A 16,619-nucleotide genomic window follows, 5' to 3' on the forward strand; every position below is an offset into this window, starting at 1 on the left:
CAATCGGGGACCCCTTGGGGGATGTTCGACTGCTGGACATCCCTCTCACAATCTGGGACCACTGGCTCCTAACGGCTCGCCTGCCTGCCTGCCTGATTGCCCCTAACCATTCTGCTTGCCTGCCTGATTACCCCTAACCTCTCTGCCTACCTGCCTGATTCCACCTAACTGCCTCTGCCTGCCTGCCTGATCACCTCTAACTGCTCCCCTACCGGCCTAATCACCCCCAACTGCCCTCCCCTGCCAACCTGGTCACCCCCAACTGCTCTCCCCTGCCTGCCTGATCATCTTTAACTGCCCTCCCCTGCCAGCCTATCACCACTGCCTCTGCCTCAGCCCCCACCACCATGGCTTTGTCCGGAAGGAAGTCAGACATCCAGAAGATGGCCGATTGACCTGATCTAATTAGCATATTACCCTTTTATTAGTATAGATAGATTATATAGAATAGGATTGCTTAAATGGGGGAGAAAGCCTTTTTCAGCAGTAGGAGATGCTCTTTGCAGACAAAAACACATAATCCTTATTTCTGTACTATGTGCACTATACTGCCAAACCGGTTATTAAAAAATTGAACCACTTTCTTACACCTTACACCAAACAGCTGTTGCCCTTAAAACCCCTCCTCAGCCCCTACCTTGACAGTTCACCCAGATTAGGTTCTGATTGGTCGGTTTCTATGCCAGTCAGCGTCAAAAGCTCTGCCTCCTAGGCAGCCATTGGCTCTTCTGGGAAATCCAGAACGGCCCCACTGACCGCTGTCTCTCTCTCTGGGCTTGATCCACAGCCTCCACAGCAGCTGTGGATCAGGCTCTCCTGCCTCTCTCTCTCTCCGGGCCTCTCCAGCAGCCAAGGCAGCGCTGCGGCGGCTGCTGATCAGGACCTGCCTCTCTCTTTGGGCCTCTCTCTGGGCCTGATCCGCAGCTGCCGCGCCCACCTTGCCCCACTCATCCCCCCTTCCCCCGCCGCCCAGCCCGCTTGCCACCAGCTTTGTGGGCCGAGGGGGGGGGGGGGAACAAGAGGTGCCCCATGCACTTCCTGGTGACCGGTCAGGTCATCCATCTGGTCATTTAGTTGTGACAGCCCTAGGCTATTCGTATAGATTAGTTAGAGGAAAGGAATCTGATGAGTTTGTGCCATCTCCTTGAAGAAAAGAAGATTTCGTGGGCACATACAACAACAACAGATGCTTTCTTTTTCTGATATTAATGATGATTTTTCCCAAGGAAATCAATTTAATAGTCCATATACTTGTGAGGAAAGCATCTTGAGACTGCACAAAATATATGTATGTAGGGGGGTATGGAAAGGGAAGAAAGAGATGGGCATTTTTGAAAATATTTTTTAATTGATTTGAGATAGAGAGGAAGGGAGAGAGAAAGAAAGAGAAAGAAATCAATCAGCTGCTTCTTTCACCCACCCTGACTGGGAATCGAACTCACAACCTGGATATGTGCCCTGACTGGGAATGGAACTGGTACATGTACATTGCTCAACCAAATGAGCCACACCAGCCAGGGTGAGATGGGCATTTTTTAGACTCCAAAAGGAACTTTAAAAATCTCTAGGATAGGGAACTAAATATTTTGGTAATTGTTCTTTGAGACAATTGTTCTAAAATATGTTATTTATAGGGAGATCGGCGGGCGGCGTCTCATGGTAGAAACTCGACTTCCAAATGATCTAGCTGAGTTTGAGGGAGATTTTTCATTGGAAGGACTTCGTCTGTGGAAAACAGCATTCTCGGCAATGACTCAAAACCCAAGACCAGGGTCACCCTTTCGTAATGGCCAAGCATTTGTCAATAAAGGGTCAAGTAATAGCCATAAAATGGTGGAAGATAAAAAAATTGTTATTATGCCTTGTAAATGTGCCCCAAGTCGACAACTGGTTCAAGTATGGCTTCAAGCCAAAGAAGAATATGAACGTTCCAAGAAACTGCCTAAAACTGAGCCAGCTGGAGTTGTAAAATCTGCTGAGAACTTCAGCTCTTCAGTTAACCCAGATGACAAACCTGCAGTGCCTCCAAAAATGGATACAACTCCACATATACTCCCCACTACAGCACATACCAAGGAAGCTGTTGATAATTTTCAGATTGCTTTACAAGTTTCAACCACAGGATGTAGTCAAACTGCAAGTGAAAGTCAGATGCTGCCACCAGCTGTTTCTACAAATGATCCTGAGAAAGATGAAGATGATGATGATGACTATTCTAGTTATAGCTCCCCTGATTCTCCAGTAATTCCACCTTGGCAACAAGCAGTATCCCCAGATCCCAAAACGCTGAATGGAGATGACCGACCCTTATCAGCAGTGGAGGAACTATGTTCCCTGGCTGTGGAGAACCTCTTAAAGCCAGTAAAAGATGGTATACAAAAAAGCCCCTGCAATGAGCCTCGGGATCCTCTTGTGATATCTCCGATCAATGTTAGGGCAAAAACTGGGATATGTGATTCACTTTGCCTTCATAGTACACCAATCATACAGAGAAAACTTCTGGAAAGACTTCCTGAAGCAACGGGCCTTAGCCCTTTATCAACAGGTAAGTTTCTAAATAACAGATTTTAATAGCTGTTCTTCAAAGATTAAAATGAAGACAATATTAGACTATGTTAATGAAAATGAGGGCTTTTTAAATGAAATTTTAGCTTGGCTAATAAGAGTATTGTTATTTTATGTCTCAGAAAAACATCACGTGGAAACTTTTTTAGCTTTGTACTATGAAATCTGCATACGCCTTCGTCCTGTCTTCTCACTTCTGGGTGAACTATAGGAGCCCTCTAGGAAACCTCACCTTCTCAACCTGATTTTTCCCATTGCCCATTTTTTCCATTCCCATTTTCCCTTTAATAATATACCCAAGTATCTCTCCGAACTTTAAAATGGAAACAAAGCCAAACAACTGCTTTCACCTTAGATTCTCCTTCAAAGCCAAATTTTTAGATTTCTTAAATGTAACAATTTCTTTACCTTGTACTCATTTCCCAACCTGCTCTACCTGGATTCTATCCCCATAATTTTACCAGTATGGCTCCTGCAAAGATTCTCAGTAACCTTTATATAGCTAAAGCCAATGGATGTTTTTCAGTCTTCCTATCACATGCCCTATAAGCAGCCATTGTCATATTGACCATTCCTTACTTCATGGAGCTTTTTCTCCCCTTGGCTTTTCTTCCTACTCCTGTTTATTCCTACTTGCTGTCCTTTGAAGTTAAACTCACATTCTCTGTTATTATCTAAATGTTGGGATTTATTAAGGCTTAGCCTTTAGCTTTCTTGACTCTTTACTTACTTTATATTCTCTCCCTATATTCTCTTCGTATGAGCAGGAATGTCTAATTCCTGCTCATAGTATTACTGCAGATAATGCACAAGCTTAACTTTCCATTCAGACTCTCTTTTAAGCTTCAGAACACTATATCCAACTGCCCATTTGGCATTTCTACTTGAATGCTCAAAGGCATCACAAGGTCAGTATTTTTTTAGTTCATGATCTCATTGCATGCATTCACTACCAAACACCTAACACACATGCCCACACACAGAAATCCACCTGGTCCTCTTTAAGTTTTCCTCATTTCAATGAATATTACCACCATCTCTGTTACTGAGTTACACAAGTCAGAAACATGGAATTTATTTGTTACGCCTACCCGATCCTAATTCCCTCACTGCCCAGCCTGTGGTTTCCAATCTATTACTACAAAGTCCTGTAATCTTTTAGTTTCCTAAATTACACAGATCGCTCTACCACTACTGCTGTCACTATAACCTTAGGCCAAACTGTTATCACCTGGTTTTCTACCCTAGCCTTCTTATCTACCCTTTGCAATTTCTCCGTCTTTTGCTCAGTAGTTGGAAAATCTCCATGCTGTTCCGTTAATACTATCCCATCTTTCTGTTCCAGCTCAAAAAAGCCTTCCTAACCTCCTGACTATATAAAAATTCCCAATTGTATTCTCTTTTGTTGTATTTACCCCACTTATAATTTTACCTTTCTATATGTATTTGGTGAATGCCTGATTCTCTCTAGACCCCATGAGGATATAGACTGTCTTTCCCTCATCATCATAAATCCTGGAAAAATAAATGAATGAATGAATTAAATGATTTCCTAAGATAATGAGTAAGGAATAAAACAGTAATTAAAATGTAAATGTTTTTATTTAAAATACAAAATTTTTTAAGTTATTTTGGTGGGGATCAGAAGATTGAATTGGTTTTGCTAGAGAATTTACAGAATAATATTCACAAATGTTATTAAGAATTTAGAACAACAACGTTTTTAAAAAAACAGAAGCATATAATTTTGATATAAATATTAAATATGAAATTTCTTTCTACAGAACCAAAAACTCAGAAATTGAGTCATAAGAAAGGAAGTAATACTGACACTCGTAGAAGAATATTCTTAACAGAAGCAAAGGTAACTATGCTAAACATATTTAAAAATCAGTGGAAGATCCAGTCTTATTCTTAGATTTCAGTTAGATAATTGATAACTTTGTGTCTCAATTTTTTAAAAAATTTTATTACATTTTTGCATCATTTTATTTACATCTTTGAGACAACAAGAAATTGCCTAATTTTTTTTTTTTAGTTTCTTTTTGTTGTTGGGATCTAAAAGATTCTTATATGTAAATACAAATATTACAGAGAAAGTGAATATGATAGCCAAAATGTGGATTATGAGGATACAAATACATTAACTGATTACTGGCAATATCAGAACAGTCCAATGACAGCAGAGCTCAAGTAAGTGATTTTTGATCCCACCAAAAATATATCCTTTTTCTTGGTTTATTACTTTTTTTCTTAAATATAACATTATTAATTTTTTTCAGTTTATGTTACTAAATAACAAAGGAAAACATTATTATTGAAATTCTGAAAAATCATAAATATCTTTATTCCAATACTAAAAATATGGTAAAACTTAAAATATTATGTGAAAAAAGTATACAGTACATATGTATCTTCAGAAATATATGATAGAAATCACTCCTGTATTATCCAATTGTCATAACTATCATGAATGACATAAGATATATTTTGGTGTTTCTATTTGGAGATTATAAACTTTTTTAAAAACTTTTCTTATTAAAGCAGAATTGTTGAATTACAGGCTATTTATTTTAAAAACAAGTACCAGAGTATTGTGAATATAAATGGTTTATTGGTTTGGAAATCAGAAAACATATTTTTCAGAAAAAAAAGAAAGATTATATTCTTTCTAAACCCATAAAGATTATTTATGTTTTAACTCATCTTTCAGACACATGTTATGTTAGGGTAAAATACAAATCCAAAATTTCAAATCTTATTAACTAGCCAGACTTGTTTCAAATACTTTGCTTGCTTGTCACATTTCCAGTAAGGGTGAAGATAAATGTCCATGTGGTATAAATGTCAAGTCTCTGCAAGACTATTATTTTCAATATTTGAGGCTTGTAAATCAAAGAACAACATATGGTTTGCTTTCAGATTATATTAGATATTTCTACATATATCCAGTTCTGGTATTTTGAATTACTCGCATGAAAAGAATTTTAATAAAATACTTATGGTTTCTTTTTGGACTTAAAGAGATATTATTAGTTTATCATGTATTACAAAACACATAAAGCATATTATTTAAGTAGGAATAAGTAGTCAAAATAAAGAAAATGGTTGCTTATTTATTTTTTCTCTGGCTGTGTGTTGTTGTTGTTTTTTTAATAGAATCAATTTGCAGCAGTAAATACCCCAAAGAAAGAAACTTCTCAGATCGATGGACCATCTTTAAACAACACTTACGGTTTTAAAGTCAGCATACAAAACTTACAGGAAGCAAAAGCTTTACATGAGGTAAAATTGCAACAGTAAGGACACATTCACTGTTTAACTCCTCTGTTTTATGCTGTGGAACAAGTATGGAAATTTTTTATTGAGGAAGTAATACATTGAATTCTATACTTGTTAATCATTCTGTTCTTAAAATTCTTACTATTTTATGTATTCATTTATATGAAATAAGAGAAACTTTTAAAGCAACCATTAGTTATTGAGACTGCTATGTGGTTTCACAACTTTCATAAATCTTATAACTGAAATACAGTTTATAGAAGCTAAAATTAGAAAATAGTTTTTTAACTACTAGAAAAAATCTCTTATTCTGGATTGTTATATTAGGATGTTATATCACATTCGAAACATTTACTTGTGTTTTCTATTTGTTTGGCTCAGTGGATTAGTGCTTGCTACAATTCATTTGTTCACATAATCCCTATATAACCCAGTTACTTTCACTGCACAGGCCATGTGCCAAAGACTAAGGGATTGTCTTTAAAATGTACATTAGTCACAGGATAGATTGGAGAATATGTGTGAGTCACTATAAATTTATCTCTTAGAGAAAGCACAGCTCAAGAACATATATTTGCCCAGCCAGCCAGCATGGTTCAGTGGTTGAGTGTCGATCTATGAACCAGGAGTCACAGGTTCAATTCCCAGTTAGGTCACATGCCCAGGTAGCAGGCTTGATTCCCATGTGAGGCATGCAGGAGGCAGCCAATTGGTGATTTTCTGGACTCTCTCTCTCCCGCTCCCTTGCTCTCTGAAATAAAAAAATATATATATATATTTTAAAAACAACATATTTGACTGGCAGTAGGTGAAAATTAGAGTATATTTTTATTATTTATACCTGTGCTATCAGTATGGTAGCCGCTAGCAATGTGGCTATTGAGAACTTAACATTTGACTTATATGTCTAGGAACTGAATTTTAAATTTAACTAACTTAGGTTTAAAAACTGATACTTGACTCATTTATTAGAAAACTTTTAAGTATGTTTGGAACAACTTAGGAATGTAAAACTACTTCAACTGTAAATTTTATGATACCTAAAAACAGTTCAAGTATTTTCATAAAAAATTTAGTGTCCACATTGAAATTTGCTATAAATGCACACTAATTTTGAAGTCATAATAGAAAAAAAGAATGTGAAATATCTCATTCATAACCGCTTATATTGATTTCATATTTTAAAAGGTAATATTTTAGATATATTGAATTAAATGAAAGTATTTCTAAATTAATTTAACCCATTTTTACTTTTTTACAATGTAACTACTAGAAAATGTAAAATTACATATTTGATTTTCATTGTATTTTTTAATGGACAGTGCTGGTTTATATAATTGTTTTATGTCTTCACCTTGAGAGCAGAGAATTCAGTTTTTTATTTTTTGGGTTTTTTTTGTTCTAAGGTCAATTCTATCTTAAACTGATCTAAGACTTGGATAAGCATAGACTTAAAAAAAAAAATTTAAACCTTGTCCTCATTTAACCCTAAATTTGAACTAAGAATTGTACATTTTTAGAATTAGGTTAGAATATAGCCTAACTTTCTAAATATATATTTATACATTTTTTTCATTCAACTTTACTTCCTGCTTTATACCTGGCCCTGTATTATCCCCTGAATCTCAGATAAATTAATTAATAAACTCAGGAATACATATTTTATCAAGTACATTCCCAAAATTAGAAAATTAAAATACTTTGTTAAAATGTATTTATTAGAGCAGATTTAATAGATCTTAGCAAAAGGATTTTTAAATTTGATTACTCTTTTATTATTTGAAAAACATACATTTCTTCTTCTTTTTTTTTTTTTTTTACATATTTTCTTACACTATTACTTTACTCACATTACCCCATTTCAGAATCATGAGCCTTCTTAAAGTTGAAGTCACTTGGGAAAGTCTGACAGGTTGCTCATAGCTTCTTCCCAACACGGGCTTTTTTAATCTCAAGGCACACTCCAGACAGCCACCTGGTGGTCAAATTAGGAACGAACCCAAAAATATCTCTGCGCTATGCTCTGTTCCTTTTTCTAGAAATTGTGCCCATGGCCTTTTTCTTCTGTTTTCCATTACCATGGACTAATCTTTCTCTTCTGCATATACATTTTCAAACAGACAAAAAGGGTTGTAATCCTTGTCCCCCTTCTCACTTATCTCTTTCCTAGTTACACTAAGTAAATCTCTCAGTCTCTTCTTTCCATAGTTTTTTTTTTTTTAATACACCTAAGATTATAATGCATTTTATATTAAGGAATCAAAAAGCAACATTTGAATCTGAAATTTGGCCTGTTAAATAAATTAGACTCCTCCAAGACTCTTTTGACCTGAAATTTCTTTAGTCATCTTCATAACCTTTCCACATGTTGATTATTTTCCATTAAACTGGATTTTTAGGTTTTGTTTTGTTTGGGTTTAAGGAGAGTTTTCCCATTTTACATTTTTGTATATACATGCTTATTGTTTTTTAAAAAAAATCAAGCAGTCCTGAAGAATATACACTTAAAAGTTCTTTCCCTGAGCTCCCCCTAATGGTTTGATTTTTTTCTAATCTTTTTTTAAAATAGAAACAGCAACATATTTCTTAAGGACAGTGGTGGATTTGTAGATATTTGTTTTATTCCTTATAACTTATATGTGCGTGATTAATGTTTTTTATATTTTAAAAAGTACTTATGAATTTACTAATAATTTACTAATGAATTCATGTAGTATTACATGTACATGGGAAAAATTCCAATCCGTACAAAAAGATTTACAGTGAAAAAGTAAGCTTTCCTTTCACCTCAGGCTAGCAATCTCCTTACAGACAATAAGCAGATCTATGTTTTTTATGCCTTTTTGCAGAGATTATGCATATGCTTAGCCTTTTAAAATATATAGATATTTTATTTCAGAGAAGAAGGGAGAGGGAGAGAGAGGTACATCAATGATGAGAGAGAATCATTGATCGGCTGCCTCCTGCATGCCCCCTACTGGGAATTGAGCTCGCAACCCAGAGCCCACAACCTGCAACCCGAAACCCAGGATATATCCAGGACCAGAATCGAGACGTGACCTCCAGGTTCATAGGTCGATGCTTAACCTTTCTTACACACATGCAGTATGAGCATACAACACTCACTGGTTCTATTTATCAATGTTTTATGGTGATCTTTCCATATTACAGTATAATAGGTCTGGCTCATTCTTTTGAAAATTTTAAAGGTTACAGAATATTTCATTGTTTGTGGTCTTTATGGATGCCACATAATTTATGAAACCAGTCCTCAACTGATTTTTAGTCTTTTATTGTTTATAAAAGACTGAAAATATCACAATCTTCAGTGAACATTCTTGTGCATATAATTTGTCTAAATGTATGAGTATATCTGCAGGATCTGTTCTCAGGCAGGAGTAGAATTGTTGGATCAAAGGTTATGTCCATTTTTAATTTTATAGGTATTTTTTAATTGTCCTCCAAAGGGATTTAACAAATTCTATTTCCATCACTAGTGAGAGCCTTGCATTTATATTTCTTCAACAGTTGGCATGCAAGATAAATACAAAATATAAATCCTTTATTAAATATATAAGATTTGAATAATTGCCAATATTGGACCATAGCCTACTATTTCCCATTGCCAGATATATGTACTTCGCCGGTATAATTATGGCTATAATTTCAGCTATAATCATATTTGTTTTTCTTACCCAGAGTTTTTACTTGCTGTGTATTCATTTTAGAAAGAGAACTAAGGATTGCAGTTAAGAAAAGTTTTATTGGCATAGGAAAATAAGTTTTAAAAGGAAAATATTACATTAAAATTTTTTTTTAATCTTTATTGTTGAAAGTATTACATATATCCCCTTTTTTCATCCATTGACCTCTTCTAGCCCGCCCCTGTCCTCATCCCCTACCCCAGGCTTCACCACCCTATTATTATCTGTGTCCATGGGTTATACAAGTTCTTTGGTTGATCTCTTCCCACCCACCCTCCGTTGCCTTCCCTCTGAGATTCAATATTCTTGCATTATATATCAGAGAAAATGTGCATGGGCAAAAATCTGGCTGTTGTGTAGTTGATACCATACAATTCTTATGATTTTTCTTTTCAGGAAAAACTATAACAATCTGTCTAGTACATACAAAAGTCTAAATTTAAGTAGCCTCAAGTAGTAAAGAATAAGTAGGAACTTCAAATTTTAAAAATCTCTTTGTAGTTTGAACTGTAGGTAAAACTGTAGTTAACTATGTAGATAGTAAAAGGTAACAAACTTTTGAATATATAACTACTTGGACTAGTCATTCAAACAGAAATTAAGAAAATATGTATTGACATTGAAAAATTATAAGCAAATTTTCTAAAATAAAAACATGAATTGATTTAATTTAATCTTAGAAGTGAACATTTTTAGCTTTGATCTGTAGAGTATTAAACTGTTACTATGCCCTTTGTGGCCATGTTTTTCTGTAATTTTACATATATATTTCCTTGGAGTCTTAGTTGAAACATAGTTTTTTCAGCATGTCTAAAAAGTGTTTAAAAACATATTTTAATTTCCTTTTATAGATACAAAACCTTACCCTCATCAGTGTGGAGTTACATGCTCGAACTAGACGAGACTTAGAACCAGATCCTGAATTTGACCCAATCTGTGCTCTGTTCTACTGCATCTCATCTGATACTCCACTACCAAATACAGACAAAACAGAACTCACGGGTGTAATAGTGATTGATAAAGACAAGACAGTCTCCAGTCAAGGTAGTGTTGTTCATTTTTATTAGTTTATACCTACACGCCTGTCTGGAATTCTAAACCAAGCCAGTATAAGGAACTTCTTTCTAAAGAAGGCCATATAAGGCCACCAGGGGGCAGTCAACCAGTCACTACGACGTGCACTGACCACCAGGGGGCAGACGCTCCAATCAGTAGGTTAGCTTGCTGCTGGTGTCCGGTTGATCAGGACTGAGCTAGATCAGCGGGGCATGCCCTGGAGCCTTCCCGCAATCCCTCCCCAGCTGGCCAACTTACCACATCCCTCCCTGGCCCCGATTGTGCACTGGTGGGGTCCCTCAGCCAGGCCTGCGCCCTCTCGCAATCCAGGACCCCTCAGGGGATGTCAGAGAGCCAGTTTCGGCCTAATCCCACAGGCCAGGCTGAGGGACCCCACTGGTGCACGAATTCGTGCACCAGCCCTCTAGTACAATATAAAGATCTTAATAAAATTTCCAATTAGAATATATCATTTCTTCTAAATATTATTTTCTAAAATACTAATTGTTGATACTGAAATCAAATGATTATGTATCTTTAGGTTAGATAGACAGTCTTATATATGCAGTGCTGGTATTTTGTGGCTAATACAGAGCTTCTATTTGCTTTAAGAAGTTACAATTATCAGTTAATGATTTATAAGAGACTTTCTTAAATCTAATTTTGTTTATATATCTTCCTAAATACATGACATTTGGTTCAGAGGTTGTTTATAGAGTATCTATACTAATAAAAGAGTAATATGCTAATTAGACTGGGAGACCTTCCGACGTTCTTCCAGACAAAGCCGCGGGCTTGGTCGGCCTGCAAACTGCCCCCAAACGGCCCTCGGCCCCTCACCCAGGCCGGCCAAACCCCTCCAGCAGGTACCCTCATCCTGATGGGGGTGTGGCCAGCCTGCAAGCGGCCCTCAGCCCCTTGCCCAGGCTGGCCCCGTCCCCCAGCAGGGACCACCTCCCCAATGGGGGCGTGACCAGCCTACAAACCGCCCCAGCCTTCCTTGCCCAGACCGGCACCACCCCCAAGCCGGCCTGCAAACCCCCAGAAGCCCCTCGCCCAGGCCGGCACCACCCCCAAGGCGATCCCCACCCTGATCCAGGATCCTCCTTCAGGGCAGACCAGCCAGCTCCCATCCATGCACCAGGCCTCTATACTAATAAAAGGGTAATATGCTGATTAGACTGGACATCCTTCTGGACAAAGCCATGGTGGCGGGGCCGAGGCAAAGGTGATTAGGGGCGATCAGGCCAGAAGAGGAGGGCAGTTGGGGGTGATTAGGCGACGGGGGGGGGGCAGTTGGAGGCGAGTAATCAGGCGGGGGGTCCATTGGGAGCCTGCAGGCTGGCAGTGGGGGGCAGTTGGGGGAGATCAGGCTGGCAGGGGGGCAGTTGGGGCAAGCAGGCCGACAAGGGGTGGCAGTTGGGGGCGAGAAGGCAGGCAGGCAGATGAGCAGTGAGGAGCTAGCAGTCCCGGATTGCAAGAGGGATGTCTGACTGCCAGTTTAGGCTCGATCCCTGAGGGGTCCCAGATTGGAGAGGGTGCAGGCCGGGCTGAGGGACACACACACACACACACCCTGCACGAATTTGGTGCACTCGGCCACTGGTACCATATAAGGCATTTTATAAAACACAAAATGTCCCTCTGTAGTTTTAAATGGTAATAAATGAATTCAGTCAACTGAAAAGAACTGAACACAATTATATAGGAATTTGCAGTTTAATCATTGGTGTGCTTGAGCTGGCTTTTACCAGCTCACAAGCCAATGAATATATCATGGCTTATTATTTTGAACTAGTTGATGTCACATTGGTAGCTTGAAGTCAGCCATGGGGGGACATCTTTATGTCATGGAAATAGGTAAGCACTACAAATTGGGGCTTCCTCCAACTCCTGGAGAGGTTATTGTAAACATTTTCCAGAACACTGCTGATTAAAGTATTCTCTACTAAGCAAAACTTTGCCTGTAGGAAGAGTAAAGACACAAATGAAGTAATAACATTTCTTTTCAGGTGATGTTATCTGGAGAATTTTGTGAATGTAAGACTTTTCGGGAAAATGTGAAATTTGAATTTTTAAATTTTCTTAAGGTTGTTTTTAAGAAATTTTTCAAGAAATTGGGTTAATTTTGTATTTACTTTGGGGAGACACTCGCTTAATTTGAACTCTTTCAGTAGCATAATTTCACTCAAAAGTAAGGAACAGCCCTGGCTAGGTAGCTCAGTTTGGTAGAGCACTGTCCCTCTATGCCAAGGTTGCAGGTTTGATTCCCAGTCAAGGCATATACAAAGTCAACCAATGAATGCATAAATAAGTAGAACAACAAATCAATGTATCTCTCAAATTAATAAATAAAAAAAAATTTTAAGTAAGGAACAATAGTCCTTACACAGTTATATATAATATACATTTTGTTTATTTCTTAGATATCAGATATCAGACCCCATTACTCATTAGATCTGGAATTACAAGACTAGAAGTTACCTATGCTGCTGATGAGAAGGGACTTTTTCAAGAAATTGCAGATATAATAAAGAGGTACTGGTTTGTATTTTTTATTTTTTGTTTGTTCAGAGAATACTTTCATCCTGTTGCTGGTTAATATAAATGAAGGTCGGAAAATATAAATGAAGGAAGGAGAGAACTCCTTCCTGTTGAAATAGAGTTATCCCTGAAAAGATTTTGCCCTCACTTCCTACCACCTCTGTCAAGTTAGGGATTGGAAAAAGAATATTCTATCCTCAAGATTGAGGGGTCATTGAAAGAGATATTGGCTTAGCCTCTAGCTTTCCCAGTTAGATTTTAGCATGACTTTTCTATGCTGGTGAAATAATGAGGAACTATAGCAAATTTATTCATTAAATAGGCTTTACCATGGAGGCCAGCCACCATTTCAATAAACTTTTTTTTTTCCTAAGTAAATGTTTTCTGAGCTCTAAGCAAACTAATATTTCTAAAAAGCTTTGGAATGCAATCTGTTCATAAATTTAATTTAAACATAAAGTAAGTGGTTCTTTTGCATTTTTTCAAGAGTATTATTCTGGGTAGCCATGGACTCTCTTATTAAATGTTTCACTTTTCCAGGAACTTAATATTTCTGCCCATTGCAAGCTTTAGGTTTTTAAATGCCTAAATCAGGCAAGAAAATACACTCTGAATCCTGATGTGTGGATAAAAGCTGGTTTTGAGTATGTTATTATACTCAATCCTCTCTTTAGTTGACTTCTTGTAAAATTTAGTTGAACTTTATAGTGGAATTCTTGTAAAGCCTATAAAACTGAAATTATACTCTGATATTCTATGCACTCAACATCTGACTGTATCCAAAATAGGTTAACATAAACCATTTTGAAAATTAGAAAACCAGAAAATGTTTTCAACAAAACAAAATTAAATTAAATGTCAGAGCATCAAAAATGATATGCTACTACCCACTACATTTGGGAGGAAAAAATGATGTATTTTTAGCATTTATAGCACTGGTGACTGGATGGATTCCCATCCATTTGAGTCTTGCCATTGTCAGTCCTACCATTTATCTTCTCACAGAAGTTGTCATCAACATGTCAGATGCTTTCATGCCCATCCTTTTATATCTTTAAGCAGCTTAGCAAAAGGAAAATGTAAGAGTTCCTGTCAGTACCATTTTGTATGCCAGCACAAATCCAGTCATGTCCCTGGGCTTCGTGTGCTTGTCTTCTCCTTATTAGGTATATTTCCAACAACAGGATTACCTGCCAACATGGAGAGTTTTCTCAATCATGTGCAAGTGCAGTACTTTCTAAAATGTCTATAACATGAATTATACTGGTCATTAAGGGAAAAAATGCAGTAAAGTAAAATAAAACTAACTTTTAATTCTTACTCCAAAAGATCATATGATTATTATAAAGAGAAAAAAAAATGCCAAAATATCAACATTTCAATTCTGTAATGTTTTTTATATTTGTCCAAACAAACCTCTAAAAGCTTATTTCATTCTTGGACCCCTTTTGTTGAGTACCTACTCCATACAGGCTTTGTTAAAAGCATAGGCTTTGGATCTGTATTTTTTTTGTCTCAGGCGAGTTAATGTATCTCTAAGCTTTAGTGTCCTCATCTGTAAATGGGTAATGGGTAGGATAATTAAGCGAGATAATGCACAAGAGGCTCACGCTGATCAGTACTTAAATGTTAACTCTGTGTAACATGCAGTGCTGGATGCTAGATATAAAATTGAATAAAATATAGATGCATACTCACAGAGTTTTATTAACTTTATTTTTCCATTCTTAATATTTACTCCTCAGGTGGCAAACACAAAAAGTAGTATAAAGCAATATTAAGCAAGTAAAACTAAATCCATTATCTTCTTGTCACAATAATTTGTCTCTTTCTGTATTTTCTTGAACTGTTAATAATTTTCCATTTTCCCAGACTTCCTACTTTAAATATAAGCTTTGATTCCTCCCTTTTTCTTTTCCCAACATCCATACAATATATCTTACCCACTTAACCTCAGGTATTTCTCAAAACCATTCCTTCTCCTCCATGCTGATTGCCACTGGCCTAGTTACAGCCCCCTCAGCTCTCATCTGTGCAGATGTTGGTGGGTTATTTAAAATATTAGTTGTGAAATAGCTTTTTTTTTTTTTTTTTGCCTAGGCAAATAAAATCATTTTCGTGTTTCTGTTGCTTTTATTTTCTCCACTGATCCCTGCTACCTAACCTTGTTTTTTCTATAACTTTCAGAAAACCTGATAGACAAAATAAAATTCATAAAAATTAAAGAACAAGCCCTGACTGGTTTGGCTCAGTGGATAGAGTGTCGGCCTGCGGACTTACGGGTCCCAGGTTCCAGTCAAGGGCATGTACCTTGGTTGCGGGCACATCCCCAGTGGGGGGGTGTGCAGGAGGCAGCTGATCGAGTTTCTCTCTCATCTATCTTTCCAGCTCTCTATCCCTCTCCCTTCCTCTCTGTAAAAAATCAATAAAATATATTTTTTAAAAATTAAAGAACAAGTTACCAAGATTATGTTATTGTCACCAAACGTTTCCACAGAAAAAATATGGAAACCTTGAAATTTTGAATTTGTAACAAATGCTTTAAGAGTCTCAAGACTAAACAGCCTCTTGGTCAAAAAATAAATATACTTAATAGAGCTGAAAAATATTGAAACAACGACATAATTCTTCTAAAAGAACAAAATCTATTTAATAAATCCATTAAGAGAAGCATAGGGTAACTTTTTGTTGTTTTTTCAGCCATCATCTTTGAGCAGTGACAGTTTATAAAACAGACAACTTTTTAATTGAGAAAAATAATTTTTCAAAACATTAGCAAGCCTGGCAAGAGTGGCTTAGTTGTTTGGAGTGCCCCATGCACCAAAAGGTTGCCAGTTCAGTTGCCAGTTAGGGCACCTACCTGGGTTTGGGGTTAGAAGGAAGACAACTGATTAATGTTTCTCTTTCGCCCCTTCCTCCTTCCCCTCCCCGTCTCCAGTTGACTGCAGTAGTGTGTTGCGTGTATATAGGAATCCTTCAAATCTATCCCTGACAATCCTTAGAGTCACTTGACACTTCTACCCCGATTTCTTAAGTTTAAACATTACATAGTTTTACTGGGAGATGCACTTGTCTTACAGATAGTTCATCTTTGACTGCTTTGAGAAGTTGCTATCAATGACAAATGTATATTAGATGTTATGTTAAAAGACTAATGAGCAGGAAAGGTGTTGGGAGATTCCTTTTCTTAAGTGCCCTCGGATCTTTCTGAATTTTCTTTTTAAGAATTAATCTACCTTTTTAAGCCTTTGATTTCTGAGACTGAGAATTTGCCTCATTGTTGCATTTTGCCTTGCTTCCTTTATCTTTGTCTCCTGACAAGTTGAGGGCTAAGTCTGTGGTATAACAGTGGATCACAAGCAGATCACCAGATTTTAAAATTTACATTATACAGTGTATTTTGATAGGGCCTTTAAGGAATAGAAAAAATAAAAAGAATGCCATTGCAGAAGTTTGAACTTGGTTTTT

The 16,619-nt window shown here is 36.8% G+C and overlaps 1 protein-coding gene across 22 annotated transcripts in view; it reads left to right on the forward strand.

The window, feature by feature from the left end:
- The window catches only part of REV3L (REV3 like, DNA directed polymerase zeta catalytic subunit), a 171,382-nt gene that overhangs the window by 109,029 nt on the left and 45,734 nt on the right, over window positions 1-16,619 (forward strand). For all 22 annotated transcript variants that reach the window (XR_004968980.1, XM_036318172.1, XM_036318174.1 and 19 more), the window contains 5 exons: window positions 1,635-2,545; window positions 4,350-4,429; window positions 5,725-5,850; window positions 10,403-10,595; window positions 13,034-13,145. Coding sequence is in view for 21 of the 22 variants with exons in the window: in XM_036318172.1 (XP_036174065.1) it covers window positions 1,635-2,545; window positions 4,350-4,429; window positions 5,725-5,850; window positions 10,403-10,595; window positions 13,034-13,145 (1,422 nt within the window). In the remaining variant the exon portion in view is untranslated. The remainder of the gene's footprint in view (window positions 1-1,634; window positions 2,546-4,349; window positions 4,430-5,724; window positions 5,851-10,402; window positions 10,596-13,033; window positions 13,146-16,619) is intronic.

This window comes from Myotis myotis, unplaced genomic scaffold (genome assembly GCF_014108235.1).
Source record: "Myotis myotis isolate mMyoMyo1 unplaced genomic scaffold, mMyoMyo1.p scaffold_m19_p_7, whole genome shotgun sequence".
Taxonomy (NCBI): Eukaryota; Metazoa; Chordata; class Mammalia; order Chiroptera; family Vespertilionidae; genus Myotis; species Myotis myotis.